This window comes from Embiotoca jacksoni, unplaced genomic scaffold (genome assembly GCF_022577435.1).
Source record: "Embiotoca jacksoni isolate LCO1_2020_lvr unplaced genomic scaffold, fEmbJac1.0.p SCAF_4, whole genome shotgun sequence".
Classification (NCBI taxonomy): domain Eukaryota; kingdom Metazoa; phylum Chordata; class Actinopteri; family Embiotocidae; genus Embiotoca; species Embiotoca jacksoni.
The window spans coordinates 7,561,796-7,580,323 of NW_027185392.1; the positions used below are offsets into that span (position 1 = coordinate 7,561,796).

At 39.3% G+C, this 18,528-nt stretch overlaps 1 protein-coding gene across 13 annotated transcripts in view; it reads left to right on the top strand.

The window, feature by feature from the left end:
- The first annotated feature begins 1,913 nt into the window (after nucleotides 1–1,913).
- camk2d2 (calcium/calmodulin-dependent protein kinase (CaM kinase) II delta 2) overlaps nucleotides 1,914–18,528 on the top strand; it is a 37,001-nt gene continuing 20,386 nt past the window's right edge. For 7 of the 13 annotated variants that reach the window (XM_069168167.1, XM_069168171.1, XM_069168174.1 and 4 more), the window contains exons 1-2: nucleotides 1,915–2,350; nucleotides 5,855–5,949. In XM_069168167.1, the coding sequence (XP_069024268.1) occupies nucleotides 2,289–2,350; nucleotides 5,855–5,949 (157 nt within the window). In that variant the 5' untranslated portion in view covers nucleotides 1,915–2,288. Of the gene's footprint in view, nucleotides 2,351–5,854; nucleotides 5,950–18,528 lie in introns of all 13 variants that reach the window. The other 6 variants (XM_069168166.1, XM_069168170.1, XM_069168168.1 and 3 more) reach the window with 2 other exon arrangements.

Below are 18,528 nucleotides of genomic sequence, written 5' to 3' on the forward strand. Positions count from 1 at the left end.
CTTCAAAAGCCCATGAGGTAGATCACAGATTCACTGATGTGAAATGGAAAAGAGGCATGTCACATCCTTAAATCCCAGTGAGAAACAGCTTTTGATGGAAGCATATGAGGAAAAAAGCCGAGGGGTCCGACTTGTCCCGAAACACCATTTTCCATCCGAAAGCCTGTATGTTGTTTTGTCATTGATGACATCATCAAGAACACACAAATGTAAAGGGAGAAATACTCATCTTTTAATACTTTATTGCCTTCATGACTTAATTCAAAACACCTGTGCAACTTCATTGTCTGTTTCTAATCATCTCAGTAACTGCAATTAAATATTAATCAAACCTCAAACAATAATATAAACAGTAGTCTTTATAAAGGGATACTTCTTTTATTGTTACATTTATAGCAAAACTTCCCTTTGATAGGGAATAACTGTAAGAAACTGGTTTCTGATCAGAGTAAACACTGACTGACAGGCACCAGGATTAAGAGCCTGGCTGTTAACCTGGTCTGGACAAGCCTAGTTTCACAGAACAAATCTCCATGGTAATTTATATGCTACTGCTTTTGTGAAACCAAACCAAAGCTTAATTAAACTAGGATACCTGGAAAAATCCTGGCTTAATACCTTATTTTTTTGTTTTGTGAAACAGGCCCCCGACCTCTTCCTTACTTAAAAGTTGCCACTTGTTTTACGACATCACTTGACTTCTTCTTTTGCTCTTGTCATAATTACTACGGCCGCTAGAGGTCACGTATGTAAACATGAAAAATTTTAACCCCGTTAAACAATTGACCAGTGTAGTCGTTTTGTGAGATCGCCTGGCTATAAAAGGGCCTACTGATCTAGTTTTTTTTTGGAGGGTTTTTATTTTTTTTTTATATTCAACAAACTTAATAAAATTACTTACGTTAACTCTCAGCATTTACAGTCTCAATTTTTTAAGTTCTGAAGTGACCTGAATCTCTAGTGAAAAACTAAAAGTTTCATTTTTAAATTTAAGTTGCTATTTACATTAGGTTAACCTGACTTTTTTTTAATGATTTAATTCCACTATATTCCTGTATGATTTTTTTTACGTATAGCTGTGGACATTTAGTCTGTTCACGTTAAAAGTAGCCTATCACGCACAGCTTGTTACTCGGTTTGAATCAACTTTCAAGTCTTTGCATTATCACTGCGATGCTACAATAACAACGATTTATTTTAAAATTTTGATTTACAGTTACACGCTATGCCCCCAAAAATATCTGACCTAACTCAAAACCAAACAATTTAGATTGTACTAAACTGCTGTCTGCAACACATTTTGCCTGGATTAGAAATAAACTACATTGTAATGATTGGTCATTAATTGACTGACAGAAAATCATCTGATTATTTTGGTATCTTAATATTAGAGCTATATACTATTAAATGGGAAATATTTAACGATAAAGTTAAGTTTTGTCCTCATATGTTTGCCTTTTCAATTCAGGCCCGGGCAAGAAAACAATATCATAACCAAAGATTAACTTCACTTTTTTTTCGCTGATGCTTGACCACAAATCACCCACCACAATAAAACAAGGAACTGATGATTTACAAGTCACATTTTGCTTTAGCTTTGAATCAAATTCGAGAATTAATGTCTTTGAATTTATGTCGTGAAAACATAGGCTCTGAAACTTAAGCCCCGAGTTTCAGAGCCTATGTGAATGTTTGTGAAATTAAATTTTTAAATTTAAACGGTTGGGTCATTATATTTTCATAATGCAAGCTCCTTTATATGTAATTTTAAAATGCACATGTAGGCCTATTTTACTCTTATCAATATTTAGGCCTACCATGATTATTGTTGTTATTATTATTATTAATTGTTGGCCTATGTGAGGATGCGGGCAAAGGGGCGGGGCTGAGCGCACAGCCTGGGGTAGGTGAGGTAGTGCAGCGTCTGCGTACAGAAAGACAATAATCATAGAGAGGGACGGACACGTACTGGAGATACCGAAATGCACACATCATGCATCGTCCATGAGCTGTGACAAGCCGCTAGATGTGAAGAAAATAAAGAAACTGCGCACGATAACGCCGGAAGCTCTCGCGTCCTGGTTGAGGCACTTGCGCAGGCAGTGTTTTTGCCGCAGAAATCATTCCACCAGAGCTCCTGCCGATGCGCTTTAGCTGTGCATGAATCCCGCCGTTCGGTTTGCAGGTTCAGGACAAAACCGGGCGGTGTTGACGACCGTGTGTGGTGGATACAGTTTGTGAGTGCACCTTATCCGCGTCTCCACACACCCACTGGCACCTCCTTCAGGATGGCGTTAACGATCTGCACGAGATTTACCGACGAATACCAGCTGTTCGAGGAGCTGGGGAAGTAAGGAAGCATGTTTTATTTTTTTTTTTTTATCATCTGGCATCATCCCTCCATGAAATGTCAGCTGGTTATGTAATAGGCCGCTTAGGTTTAGGGAAGCGGATTTGAGTGTCTTGTGTGTTTTTGTGAGTGTGCGCGCTGCTGATAGTATAGCCTTGAAACCTTTGATGAAGGGGGCTAAATACGCTGTCATTTCTGCCATGCAGGCCTGTGCGTTGACATCCAATTTGTTTAAATCCTACATTTGAAGCCCTGCTTACATTTTGTGCTTACGAAAGAAGATGTCGTATCAAGCGTGTCGTCATTTGCCTCCATCCTGTGCAGCCACTGATGTTGCATTTCGGCCTTAGAGGTGCCACAGCAGGGCAAGGAGCCCCTGTGTTGAAAAGCTGAGCCGGGGTGAGTGAAAGGGTGAGATTTGGTAACCCACTCCTCCCTCTCTACCTCCATCACCATCACCATCACCACCACCACCACCACCACCTCCCCAAATCCTCCTCCCGCGTGACCGAAACACACACTCGGTAATGCGACAGCAGACCATGTAGTTGAAGATGACACACTCCCCAGCACCGAGCTACGGTCCATTATCAGACCCAGGCAGGGAATTCCTCACCCCTAAGAGAGGTGGAGGGAAAGATCCGAGTACCTGTGTGTGCGCGCGGGCGCTCATGCATGTATGTGTTTTTAAGAGTGAGCCTCTTGGTTTGGAGGCAAATCTGTATGCGTGTGTGTGTGTGTGTGTGTGTGTATTTGTGTGGTCATGCGCCGTCTGACCTGCAGTCTGCCCAGCACCCCGTGGGCAGTGTACAGAGTTCCAGATGTTTGAAGCTTGTATTGACTTCAAGCCAAAGCAGAAAGATATATAAGAATGTACCCCCAGTTCCCCAGTGTCCCCCAGTTATCTCCCGGGAGGAATTAATCTCTTATCAACCACCTGGATGGGTGCAAGCCTGTGTTCCTAGTGAGGAAGAGGAAATCCCCCCTAAAGCCTCAGCTCCCTGCCTTTATGACCCTATGCAGTGTTCATCTTACACCATCTATCATTAATAATGCATCGATATTGCTCTTATAGTACCTTTTAACTCACCTGCTCCCTTTAAAACAGCACCATTTCCCCACAATGACAGACTAGCTGGTGGTAGAATAAAGATAGCACCATATTTTCCCCAAATAATACTAATAAAATAATTTAAGAATAATATCAGATTCTATTTACATGAAGCGTAATGTTGGAAAACTGTTTAAAGAGTCGATACGACAAAAACATACTGATAAATTTACATTCAGACATTAAAGGAACTTGCCAAAGTTTGCAGTTATTATCTCCTTAACTACATCAATGTATGCTTCACATTATTGCTGCCTGCTATGGCCATATGTTTTGATTTTTAGATTCATATTTTCTCGCAGTCCAGGCATTCTTTTTTTTTTTTTTTTTAGTTTCATTGTTCAAGAAAATCAATTTTAAGACTCCCAGCACTTGTTGTATAAACCATCAGAGAAAAGTCTTCATTATGACCTCAGAGTGGGGTGGTTATGCAGGTTACGTTCAGATTGATTGAAAAGACTGTGCCGTGTTATTACTGAAACTGATAATTGACAAAAAGTGCTGGATGATTTTAATGGTTGTATAGAAATGAATTGGGTTTACAGTATTATTTAGTTAAAAGAAAAAACATTCAAATTTAACATGGCAGTACAGTTTGCTGAAAAAGTGGGCTCTGATTTATGTGACTGGACTCGTACATGTAAAACTATTATAATAAGGAAAATACTTAATTTGAACTTTTTTTTAAATATTAAAACCACCGTCCAAAAGTCGATTATCCATTAAAATCATATCATCATTCATATCAATTTGTGAGCTTATTGGGTTACTGAGAAACAGTGTCTCTACATCTTTACACAAAGATGCTTTCATCTTTTTAAAGCATATTTACATCATTACCCAATCCAGTGATCCAGGTTAGTCACCTAGTGTATTTAATACAATTTTGGAACCATATATGTTAAAGAACCTAAAAAAAAACAGAGACACTTGCTCATCACAGATGGTTCAGTTGGTAACCTGGAACCATGTTTCAGCTATTACCCATAGTTTACTTTCAATTGAAGAGCACAGGCAGTTCTTTACTATTGAGTCTCAGTATATTCTGTCCTGTAGGCCTGCACAGACACGACTAACATATGTACTTCACATCACCATGCTACCCAACTATACAGGACAGTCAAAAATTCTTATGTAACATGTTACGCTATGATCATTTCCCTTAACAAATCCGCTATTCATTAGAGGTAAGCTGTAGTGGCAAGCTGCTCACTCCAGAGCATGTTAGATAACATATTCATGGTACACATCACTATACAGTAGCAGCTACAAAAGTGTCAGTTATTTGTCATATTGTAACACTGATTTAATCAAATAATTTAATGTAGAATAACCTCAGCTAGGAGACAGTAGAAGAACAGTAAGTGAAAGACCAGAGTTCATTTGAGGTAATGTGTGTTCTCGGCTTTGTCTTTCCCGTGTGTACAGCTGATACCTCTGATGTTGTCTGGAGCTAGACGTGGGTTTGCTGTGGAGGAGAACAGGTTTTGTTTGAAAGAGTAGGTGTGCACAGACAAAGACAGAGATTGAATAGCAAAGATACCTGCATGGCTGCAGAGCTCGAGCAGATCTGAGGCAGGTGGACCACTCCACGGCTGCATTTAGAGATGAGAGATGCAGCACTCTGTTCCTCTCCTCCCTCAAATATAGCTGACCTAGTTTTTTGATCTTCATACATGTGCCTGAAACACCAGAACAGCACACGGCTGAAACAATAGAAGATTGGTTGGCACATTTGCAGGTGTTAGGTTGGGTGTAGGGATTGGACAGTGTGTCATGAAGGTGTGGTGTGTAAGTAGGTTTGTGTGAGTAGCTAAGTAGCGACTGCGTCAACACTTCTGTTCATTTTTATCCTTAACTTACCCTGTAAATAATGAATTGAACTCTATATCTTATGATGGGTGTTTGATAAAGCCAGAATATCAGTTAAGCCAGGTTTATTTGAGCAAAAAGGCAAACCATGTTTTATGCATTATGCTCAAATAAGTTACAATGGAAGCATTTTCCCTCAAACCAGCCTGGTCAGGTTAGTTTTCAGGGTTGGCTACACCTCAGGCTCACTATTGTTTCCAATACTTCCAGTTAAACTGATAGACAGCCACAGTTTCTCCCCAGTAATCTAATCAGATTCAAACTATGATGAATGTCAGATTTATGACAGCTTGCTGCTAGTAATTAAAAATAGGAGAATAGACCTGTGTCAGTCTAAAGTATTTGTTTCACATTGATATGCTCATTCAAACCAGGCTTTTCACACTAAACCCAGATTTTCTTGGTCTGCTTTTAAAACACCCCTCTGATTGTATATTGACGGGTATGGATTACACCTTATATTGTTAATTTGACCTTTTTTAATGCATCAATAATTATTTCTTCGTGTATGTTTATTTCAGGGGCGCATTCTCTGTGGTCAGGAGGTGCGTGAAGATCTCCTCCGGACAGGAGTATGCTGCCAAAATCATCAACACCAAGAAGCTTTCTGCCAGAGGTAGGACACACATAAACACATGAGCACACTCCCTGAGTGTCACTGATTTATGTGTGGATGAGCTGTGAACATCGCTGCCCCTAAAACAGGCTTTGGGGCTCTGACACAGAACAAGTTTGTGCGTTTGTGTCTGTGGGAGTTAACATCAGCGTGTGAGAGACAAACAGGCACATGGAAGAGACTCATCTGGATTTTGGATGATCACATTTTGTGTGTGTGCAGAAGAAAACAGTGAATACATCAGTGCTGTATTTGCTCGCTTGCACTTTTTGTGTTGTGTGGATCTCCCTCCTTTTTGTGTTATTCATATTTATCCTTTGGTTTCTATGTAAATGTTTGTCACATACAACCTTGTGCGCGTGTGTGAGTGTGTGTGTGTGTGTGTGTGCTTGTGTTCTGTATTGATTCAGGGCTCTGGCTGGTCTTGTCGTCCCAGGGGCAGATCTCTTGCGAAGCCGACCCAGTTCTTTCACATCCGTCACTGTAATTGTAGCCACTGGCCTGGTTGCCTCAGGCTTGGGACGCACGGCGCACGCACGCACGCACGCACGCACGCACACTAGCTCATAAATACACATTCACAAACATGTGCACGTGCAAGCACACACATGACCCAGGAACTGCTAACAGCCTATTTGTGATTGGATTGGGCCTTTATGGTTACTCCTTCTCATCAGCCAATGGCAGGTTTTGTCACCTTTTGCTAGTTTGCCACCATACCGGACAAGGTTTTGGGCTTCTGTAGATGTGAGCTAAGGGTTCTAACTACAATTTATATTATAATAATTTAATCAACATTAGCTGGGCTGTTTTGCACATGTATAATGTTGGTACCCATAGTTTCATTGTGATGATGCAAATTTGTGGTTTGTTGCCATGTTGTAGTATTTACAAGCATCCCTCCCCCTCTTTGCAGTATTTTACCTTTTATTCTTTTCCAGCAGCACCCAGTGCCTGTCTCCTCCTTAGCATCCTCCCTCTTCATTTTTTTTTTTTATCCCTTTCATTTACATTTTTGCCAAATTTATATCTGCGATCTTTATGTGGTGATTTACAAGACAATGTCTTATTTGACACCAGAAGGGCTGGGTACCCAACTTCAAACCTTTTATGGCACGAATTGCTTCGATACTATCTTCTCCTGAAAAATGCCTTCTTATTCTGTACCAAATTTAGATACCAAGGCTACATCCACACTAATACATTTTTGTTTTAAAACACATAATTTTGGCCCACCCATGCATATAACGGCACCCGGTTACAATTTAGGTAAATCTTACTTTAGAAAGACTGATTTCACTGTTTTCAAAGTTTCAAAGAATCATTGGAAAATTTTTGTGTACCATACTGGTACGAGTATCGAAAACTTTTAAATGACATCCAGCCCAATTCACCAGGTACTTATGCCTGAGTTTCTCTACTAATACCTCATCATCTATCCCCACCGGCATTTCTGCATTCTTTGCTTCTCATCTCTCCTTTTCTATTCTCCCTTCATGTTGTGTCTATTTTTTTTTCTGCTTTCCTCTCTCAGTTCTTTGCTCTTCCCCTCTCTCTGTATTCCGCCCGTGTTGACCCTTCCACTTGCTGAGTGCAGTGTTGGTAATAGACATCTTGTTGGACGGATCAGTGTCTCATCACTTACATGGACAGATTTTCCAAAAATACTGCAATAAATTTTCACACTGCTTATGCATGCACGTATACAAACACACACACACTCACAATCTTTCTTCCGTGTGTGTGTGTATGTGTGTGTAGAGGTTTACATACCGGGCATGCTGGCGTGTCAGATATGGTCTTACCCTCTTTCCGTGATAAGCCCTAGAATTGCAACTCTGATTCCCTTCTCTCTGGCAGTATCATGACCTACCCCTAACCCCTCTCTATCACTGTGTGTGTTTGCGTATGCAAGAGCATAGTGTGCTGTGTGAGTATATATGATTGAAAGGGGTTTATGGCAGGATTGGTGGCTGGAATGCAGGCAGATTAAGGCACTATATGTGTGTGTTTGATGTTTGTGGTTATGCAGGCACACATGTGGTGTGCCTATAGGACCAGTCACAGTCCTGCAATCTGCAATCCTGATTATGCAGCATTTCATTAAGCGCAGCAGAGAATTCAGTGAATGAGAGGAAGCAGGGGAGATACAGAGGGCAAGAAAAGGATAGGAAGCAGAGGGAGAGAGAGACAATCAGAGAGCGAAAGAGAGGACGGCAAATCAATACTTAAAGAGTGTGTGTTTGCTCATACCATATTCCTCACAGCAGTTGAATATTTGTCCTTTCATGCATGCGTCAGTGTGCTGTCGCTATGACTTTGTCTGCTGTCTTTTGTCACTTTGCATTTGCTTGTGATGTGCTCTGTGTGTGTGTCTATGTGCGCAGCTGTGCAGGTGCTTGTGTATGTGTCTGTAATCCCTCATCTGTTTGAATGTCCTTGTTTGTGTATCCGTGCACCATAGCCTCATTTCTTGACTATGTGACCCTTCCAGCTTGCCTGAGCAGTTTGGTAGGTTTGCATTGGTTAATTTATGACAATAAAGATGTTTTAAGTTTGATAAAAGGTCTGCTCATCCCACTGTGTAAATATTGCATTGCTCTAGGAGTGACACGGTGATCAGGAGATAGGGTGAAGAAATAGGGCCGCATTTACAAGCAGGATGAAAACAAAGATTTAATCATATTTATTTTGACACAGCACCAATGATGCTTTTCATCCTTTTTTCACATTTTATCATCTTTGAGTTCTTATTCTTTTTTAAGAGTGTTGTACCATGATGGTAAATCCTTTCAGTTTTGCAGAGACTGAATTACTGTTGTTGCTGGCTTGATGTCGTTCCAGTTCACCGATCTGTAACTGACCCTCCTACAGAGAGGACAATGATTGGGGTGTGCTGATGTTATTTTTGTTATGTGGCGCTGTCATGGTAACAGAAAAGATAGTCGTTGCTGAGGTATAACCCAGTCTGCCTCAGTATATATACAGCATTTTTGTGTGTATGTTTTCTTTTTGCACTTTGTACCCCTTCTGTAGGTTTCCCTAATTAGGCAAGATAAAGATTTCTCCTCCATCCTGCTTTCCCTTCCTTTTCTCTATCATCTTTATTCCTGTGTTTTGCCAGTGTCACCGAGACTCTGTTTCGTCTCACTCTGAATTGAAGGGAGAGAGGAAAGAGAGGGGATATGATTGTGGGAGAGAGAACGATTCGGAGATAGAGAAATAGGAGGGAAGGAAAGGAAGGAGGAATCAGTGAGAAGAAGGGGATCACATGACTCACTGGGTACTTGAAGGCTAAAAATAAATGTTGGTTGTGCTCTCACTGTGTGTCTAAATGTGTGTGTGCACATGCATGCATACAAGCACACTCTTACACACATACACACTAAAGTTGCAAAGCTATCCTTGTCAGGACATTGCATTGACTTCCATTCATTGTCGACAGCCTGAACCAAACCCTAACCTTAAACTTAACCATAACCAATTCATGAATAACCTAAACCTTGACCTAACCAAAATTTACACCTCACCTCCAACATTAACAAGGACCTCAGAAATTATTTTTTTGCCTCATTAGGACTACTGGTCCTGGTTTATAATGGAAAAAGTCCCAATGAGGTAACACACACACACACACACACACACACACACACACACACACACACACACAATTGAAATAATTCCATCTTTTGAAAGGAGCCAGGTTTTTTTTAGGTTCAGCTCACCTGTTTGGCAAACCAGGCTGCCTGTGGTGAATTGTGCATTTGCAGCGTCTATGTATACTGTATGTATGTCATGAAACATGAGAAATAAATTATGATCGTGATTATTCTAACCATACCAGACTATGATTTACAGTAAATTGTAATTATTATTATTATTTTTTAAACTTGATGTATGTATCAGTGACATAAAGACTATAAAACATCTACCCTTGATAGAATTACAAATGTATTTGGTTTCTTTATGCAAAGATGTAACAATGCAGTTGATGCACTTGATAGTTCTTCATGTCCAGTAAACCTGAGAAATTTTTGTTTCAAATGAACTTATGAACTGAACTCATTTTTGTGTAGAAAAATGTAGCACATCACCTCACATTTAGTGAGATATTATATCTGACATTGTTTAAAATGATAAAACATTATTCTGTGAGTCATGGTCTTACTAGATTTCTTTCAAAGCTTTCACCCACATCTCATTGCCTTTTTTCAGATAGAGTTTGCATAATGTCGTAATGGTCACTGTATCATCTACATGACATTGGCTTGAGGTCATTGACTGTTAGGAAAAGTTACTTAACAGCAGAAAAAGTAATATGATGTACTCCATGGTTGAACAAAGATATCTTCTCATGTCTTTCTTTTGCCTTTTGTATGTCAACCTTTTTTTTTTTCTTCCTTCTCTGGCTTCCTGGCTTTGTGTTGCGCTACAAACTGTTTATTTCATGGTTCAAGTCTGTTGTCTGGCCTCCATCAGTGGTGACAGAAAACGTATTGATGTGTGTTCAATCAGAGGCCATATATGCAGAGACTTGAACAAAGATCAGATTGGTTGTTTAAATCTTCATTTTTGTCTAGGAATGTGCCATGGGTTGTTATCAGCAGAATCACCAACACTGGGATATGAGCTCCCTGAAGTTTAGTCATTAAAGTGAAATCCACATCACCACTTCACTTTTCAGTTCAAATAGAGGAAGTTATGAAGATGGATCTACACTGCTGCCACAGAGTTACAGATACATTTTCAATTTTTAAAACATCAGCTGTAAATATCAGATTTTGTTGTCAGATTCCTCACAAGTTTATTTGCTCCAGAATCCCATTTTGCTCTGATATTCTAAAATCAAAAGCAGAAGACGTAGAGATACAATGTTTTTTTTTATGACAAAAGTATCTGCAATAGGTGTGGAATATAGCTGCAACATCCAGTGCTTATTACATTAACACTACTGCTTTCCCTACCTTCATGTAAAAGAAAAAGCTGCGTGTAGAGTTCAGACTTTTTCTCTAGGGGGTTGTTGGGAGGCATTGCAGTTAAATGCAAAAACAATTTAGCTGTAATTCAGATGTAGAAAATGTGAAGTGTTGGCTCATACGTTTAATCTGTTTCAAAGTACTCCTATTCACTTAGCTATATTAAACAATGTATTTCATTTCTTCTGCTGGAGGCTATGCCAGGTCTTGTGGTAACCAAGGAGCTGCACAGATTTTCTGTTTATTAAGGGTACATTATATTACTGCTATATAAATAGCAGAAATGACATCCTCAAGATGAATCTTTTGTACTGTGATTATGGGTATTGTATTTTGGTGCCTTAGTGCTCTTCAGCTGTACCACGCAAATGTTTCGTCAGTACTGTAGCCAGAATCATATTGTACAATGCCTTCCACAGCAGGGCTTGATGTATTTAAATCTGTGGTCTATGTGATTATATTTGTGAATTTGTCTTAATGTCTGCTTTTTCTTGTCTCTAGTCAGGATGTCTTCAGACCATCGCCCTCAGATTAAACCACTTTTACATATTAGTCTAATGTGTGTGTCTGCATTACACTGGATAAGATAAAGGAAGATGTTACCGTACGTTATGAGACTCCTGGCCATTCTCTTGGGACAGTCTTATCTCTGACAGCAGCCACCTTTTGTTTCTCCTCAGAAGAGAAAGCAGGGTAGTTATCAGTTTCATAATTCTTCCTTTATTGGGACCCAGCAGAGGGTGACGGTGTCTCAGCATCCGTATGGTTTCATTAGATTCTGCAGGGGGTAGAATGGAACCGTATGGAGGAGGACTACTTAGCCGCTGGCCACAGAGGATGTTACATTCACCCCACTACATCTTTTTAATTAAAACTCTTAATTAAATTGGAACAGAGCAATTCCAGCTCCCTGTTGTGGTGTGTGCGTGGTTGGTGCAATTGTGTGTGTATTAGGGATAAAACTTCAGATAAGGTTGATTTTCATTGATACGATTATTGATTGTTTGAAAAGGTTAATTGATTATGCACCTCAAGTTCCCAGAGGATGTTTTCAAACTGTTCACTTCGTCTGACCAACAGAAAAAAAATATTCTAAGTTATTCAATTTACAATGATGTAAATCAGAGTACATTTGAGAAATTTCAAACGACAAAATTTGGTATTTTTTACTTGTTAAATCATTTTAAGTGTTAATTGATTATTAGAACTGTCATGGTCATTGCTGGCTGGTATGTATACTTACACTGGTATCTGCAATATTTTCAGTAAATATGACACAGAACATCTTCTTTATGAAACTGACCTTACATATATTATGGCTATGACAGCAATGAAAATGGACAAATTTACACAGCATCTTCCTTTTCATTTTCATGGGTAGCAATACCTCTCATGGCACTTTTGTCAGGGAATGGCACAAAGCCAATGTTAGTTGGTGTTTTTCAATTTATTCTACTTCCGAAAATATTTTGGCATTAACTCCCCTGATGAATGGCAGTGCATTCACTGTGGCAAAGAAAGGGTCAGCCAATGTGCTGCTTTATATACTTGGTGCAACAAGCTGGGGTCAGAGTCTTTGCGATTTTATCGCGATTGATGAGCGACCACAGTATTCAGCTTAACTGACCTTTCGACTTTGAGGAGATGCATACACCTAGTCACAAACTTGGATGATCGAGTGCAAAAAAATTATTCTACACGCAGCTTCTCTGTTTATGTCTTATACTTTTTATAAGATATACTTTAGAGCTGTAACAAATAGTTGATTCTTCTGAAGTACATAGTGGAGATGTCTCCCAAATGGTTGAGATGTTGTTTCTTGCCTGACTATTAATTTAGTTATGTCAAAGCCATTATCTCTTCAGGGCTTAGTGGGACTCGTGTTGTCTCTGGTTCATGTTAGTTTTGACATTTCTATAGTGGCAAACAAAAAAATTCAAGGCAGATCTGGAGTTTTGGGAAAGATCTATTCAAAACCCACCTGTTATCTCTTAGTGGAGTTTAAGGAGGTTGTGTCCTCGCTACAAAGAAAGATCACATAGTAATTCAAGTTAGCATAAGGCTAATACGGATGTTAGTTGGCTTGGCTGGTGGAAGTCTCATGGTGCTAATGCTCTGCCCATACAACATGCCTAGTTTGCATTGCAAACTCTGTATACTGTGTAATACAGAGACATTTAAATGGCACTGATAGGTTTAATCAGCATTGTGAACTCATTTGACTTCAATGCAATATATGTTTATTCATATGTAAAAGTCCCACACGATAGGGTGAATTCAATTGTTTCAGTCCCAGAGTGTTCCGATAATCAGTCTGCCTCTGCTTCAGTAAAGACTCTGTCAAGAGCCACATGCTGTCCTCTTAGTCAGAATTTTCTTTTGGGATATTTGACTACCTTTCTTGGGCTTTTGTTCTGTCTCTATTTCTGTCCCTGTCTCTTGCTCGTTTGCTGCCCACTTTCTATGTATACCAGTGTGTTCTTTGTCCCTTATTTTGGTAGTGTTGGATTTACAGGATGTCAAACTAGAAGAGGCTATAAAAACCACACAAACACACGTATACACAGAGCACTACACTGCTGCAGTGCGGGTGCAGACGCAACACATGAGAAAGTGATTGAAAGAGACAGTGGCAGCAGTGAAGAGAGACAGAGGGGAATAGAGGAGGATGTTTTTGGGGTCTGATACAGAATTTCTGTGATTTGCCTTGTGATGAAATGATTTGCAGAAGATGATTTGTCAGCAACTCTTTAATACAACACATTGAAATATGAAGAATCTTTTTAAGCAAACAGGTCCTTAAATATGGAATATGTTTCTCCTCCGATTTAAGGCAAGCTGTCTTCTTGAGTGTGTGCATTAAACTGCATCCAAAAAAAAGAAAGTCAGACCACAAACCGACAGATAGAACAACAAGTTGTCAAGTGAATAATTTAACGTGAATGCGTTTGATTCTTTTGAATTAGTTTTTATCAAAAGAAAGGATTGTAGTAATAAAAGCCAGGATGGAGAGACGATTCCAGTTTAAGAAAGAAATTACAGTCACTTTAGATCAGTCCAAAAACAGATAGTCCTGAATGATAACAGCTGACTGGAGTACCTTCACATTTGTCTGCACAATTACATTGGCTTCACACTATAGAAATGCTGCTGTCAGTTTCAACCACGTAAGCAAATTGCCTCCCGCTAGTGTCTGAGGCGAGACGGCTCAAGCTTGTGTACACACAGATACATTCAAGTCTTGTAAAACATTTTTGTCAGCCAGTCACAACTCATTGTTGTCAGTCTGAGACTTTTGAGAGGCAGGCAGATTTCAGAGTTGCTTGCAGCAGAAGTGTGGAAAGGGAAGGTGTAAAATGTGATTTAGTCATCATTCAGAAAGTAAAACTGCTCTGTTAGGCTAACATATAGGCAGTGACAACTTCACCAATGCACTTTTGTGCTCCAAACCAGTTAACTTGTATGTCTTTAAAGTTTGCTAAAACAATGGACCCCACATAACAAAGGGAAACCATACAAACATCACACAAAAAGTACCAATACAAACCCAAAACCTTTTCTTACATTTGTAAAGTTATCGACATCTTTTGGATGAGATCATTCTTGTTAAAATGTATCTGTTGTAGTTTCCTGTTCAGGCGTAACATCTTGCAAATTGTTTAATTGCATTAATTAATTCACAAAAAGCCTACACACTGAAAGTGAGGTTTCACAGTTTCTCCTTAAATCAACAGCATACTTTAAGAGTTTTCAGCAGCTCCCTGTGTTCCACAATAACTGTGTTTTTTTGGTGTGGGTCTAACTTCATCATATCAAATACATCTGATGCAGAAAAACTTGTACTCTTGGTTTTAGTGTTTATTCTAGTAATCTCTGCTCTTCTTTTACTGTTCCAAATAAATATCTTGGCTAATAACTGTTGCTGCATCTGTAAAGCGCAATTTCTGTCTCTCCGTCTTCATATAAGGTCAAATTGTGTGTTTTACATGTTACAGGTTGTAGATGTGTCAAAATTAAAGTATCAAGGATGTATGCTGCCACAGAATTATCCAATTGTGCCTTCCTATCTGTAGTTCAGTAGAGTTTGATAGTTGTGCATGAACACTCGATGTCTGCCATTTGCATGCAAGGCTGGTTCCACTGCAGAAGAGAGGAGAGGCCTGACGCTCTGATTGGTGCAGGAGTTGCTAGACAACAGATGTCCAGCCGGCTAAGAGATGGACTACCTGTGGAGGAGGCAGAGAAATGAGAGAGACGGAGTGAAAGAAAAGTGGAGGTGGAAAATGATTGAGAGAAGGAGTGAAACTGTTATATGACATTCACAGTGTACAGTCAGTGAGTGGAGGAAAAACTACAACCAGCCTGACTTGATCACCCTCGTATGTATCATTGAGCAGTTATTTAAAAGAAACAACTTTCTAATGAAGCATCAGATTTGCTTATGAAATCATTTCTCGAATGTTGTGTATTTTCCAAATGCTAGTGATAAAAAAAAAAACATGTAAACTTTACAACAACTGCTAAATATTTACCGCAGCTTGAGATTTTTTTTTCCCCTTTTATGGTGAACTCCTCTATTGGAGAGCTATGACATAGACATGGTTGGCTGCAACCCTTCATCCGTAAGACTACATCTAAATAGTGAAGTCAGACTTCCTGCTTTATATGATTGCACATGAATGACCCATTCTGGAACACTTCATTTATTGTCATACTTTCAGATATATTGCCAAATTGTCCTTTTATGGTTGAGGGCAAATGTGCAGATTTGCATTGGGGCGCTAGATGCATTTTACATCATGTCGGAGAAAGATGTGGAGCCAAAATTGTGAACCAGTTTGCTGTCTAGAAATTTGTCTACTGTAGAAAGCTGTCATGATGAATTATGAAATGAACCTTTTTCCGCTAAAGACATTTTAAACCAGCACAGATCATTGAATTGTTTAGTGTAGTGTAGTCATATAAAAATACAAAGCGGTGACTTAAAGGTATCTTTATAAAAGATCATGACTGTATTCAGTTTACTATTATTTATACAAAAATCTTGCATAAATATAAGTAAACATTCGGCTGAGGAGAAATGAAAAAAATAAAGTCGTTTTATTTCCTTACAAAAATAACCAAATTCACTGTATTGTAAAAATGAAAAGTCAGGTTGAGAGAAAAACTGAGTTTGTGTGTCACATTGAAAGAGACACTACAGGGTGATGTGCCATTCAGTAACATGGTAAGACTGAGGCAGAGATGGAATGACGAGTGACCTTGCTCAGAGGGTCCTGCTAATCATGCAGTAATGACTGAGCTGCCCTTGGTTCTGGTTCTGCCTGTCAGGATGCTTGTATGCCTCCATGCTGCTGTGCTTGTCTCCAAAGCTGGCAGTAGACTTCAACAAAATCCAGATTGGCGTGTTCTCACAGGCAATATGGCGGACTTGTGACCACACAAAAGAGCTGCATTGGGTTCTGTATGCAGTGGTGTGTGCAGGTCTATTCATAACTTTTCACACAGTCTTCTTCACCACCCCTTCAGTTACTGTTACTGTTCATAGGAAATAAAATTATTATTATTTGTTGATTTTGGTTACTTTTGGCTGCTCATTGCTTTTCTTTAGTTTTTTTTTTTTTTTTTTTTTTTTTTTACATTTTATAACTAGCTTGAGGGATAGAAACCATTTTTAATAAAAGTAAACACATGTTTTGGAAGATCAACAAACTGACTAGGAGTCACCTGATGGCACATCTCTTCATCCATGGTTTAGGGAGTGAGAATACCATCTCCTTGTGAAAGCCGTGGCATAAGGATTTATGTTATCAAGTTGTCTTTTTGTACCGTTTTGTGAACAAAATATCTGAAGAATGCTTTGAAGGACTTTCTTTGAAGGACTCTGTCACGAACGATTTTTTAGAGTTAAAGTTGAACTGATTCGATTTTGATGGTCTAAGGTCACTCCGCCAATACAAGCACGTTTGTGGCCATAATTTAAGATTTCATATGCTAATTATGGCAAAATTTCACACAAAGGTCTTGGAGGGTAAAATGATGAATACAGACATTTTATATCCACAACTTCAAATATCAACTTCACTGTGACATCATCTTTTTCACAAACATTATTCAACACCAGAACTCAGAAACAGAGGCAGTGATTTTTAGCTTTTAATAGTAATACAATTGCTGCTCATGCTCTATTTGTTTTATGTTTCAATGATGGAATTTTATTCTGGATTTCTCTATGTCTGTGCGACTCATAAACTTCACCTTTTGGTGTAGATACAGTCTTTTTGTCACAATGAACATGTACTTTTTTTTTCTACTGCACATTTGAGAGCATGCCAAGTTCCATTTCATTGGAGCATACCAAGCATTAGGTTTTTCTGGATATCTGCCTGTTGCTTCCTATGGATCTGCTACACAGACACAAAATAAACAAATACCTGGACCTATAATGAGAACAAGCTGCCTGGTATTCTTTGTTGGTCTTGCTTCTGTGCTGCACTGAGCCCACAGTTTCCATAGCATCAAGAAGAGCAGAGGAGGGAGACACAGATGAGAGTGAAAAATAGGCGTCCTATTTTATTTAGAAAAAAAGGCAGAACCCGCTGCTCTTGTTTCTCTCTCTCTCTCTCTCTCTCTCTCTCTCTCTCTCTCTCTCTCTCTGTGTCCTCAAGCAAAGTTGAAATGGGTCGGCTCAACACCATTCTGTTACTCATTATAATTACTGCTGTTCTGACTCAATTGTTCCAAATCAGAGTCACTGGACTTTAGTTTCTTCTGGCAGAGAGATTTGAGTGTCACTTGATGTTCAAAAAGTCAGATTCAATCAGGGGGAGATGTGAGATGCTGTCTGGGCTGCCATATCTCCTGTCTGGGGTTCTGTTGCAGTACTATATGAGTACAGTAACCCAAATACCTGCTGTCTTTTCTGTCTTTCACTGAAGGGTTGTGTTCGGTTCATGAAATTCCATGCTTTTCCTGTCAGCAGGCATGTACAGTGCATCTGGAAAGTATTCACAGCGCTTCACTTTTTCCACATTTTGTTATGTTATAGCCTTATTCCAAAATTGATTAAATTCATTGTTTCCCTCAAAATTCTACACACAATACCCCATCATGATAACGTGAACAAGTTTTTTTTTTTTTAAATTTTTGCAAATATATTAAAAATAAAAAAAAAAAATCAACAAAAAAAAATCACATGTACATAAATATTCACAGACTTTGCCATGACACTCAAAATTTAGCTCAGGTGCATCCTGTTTCCATTGATCATCCTTGAGATGTTTCTACAACTTGATTGGAGTCCACCTGTGGTAAATTCAGTTGATTGGACATGAGTTGGAAAGGCACACACCGTCTATATAAGGTCCCACAGTTGACAGTGCATGTCAGAGCACAAACCAAGCTATGAAATCCAAGGAATTGTCTGTAGACCTCCGAGACAGGATTGTATTGCAGGAACTGGGAGACTAGTCAGGATGGAGGGAAAGATGAATGCAGCAATGTACAGAGACATCCTTGATGAAAACCTGCTCCAGAGCGCTCTGGACCTCAGACTGGCGAAGGTTCATCTTCCAACAGGACAACGACCCGAAGCACACAGCCA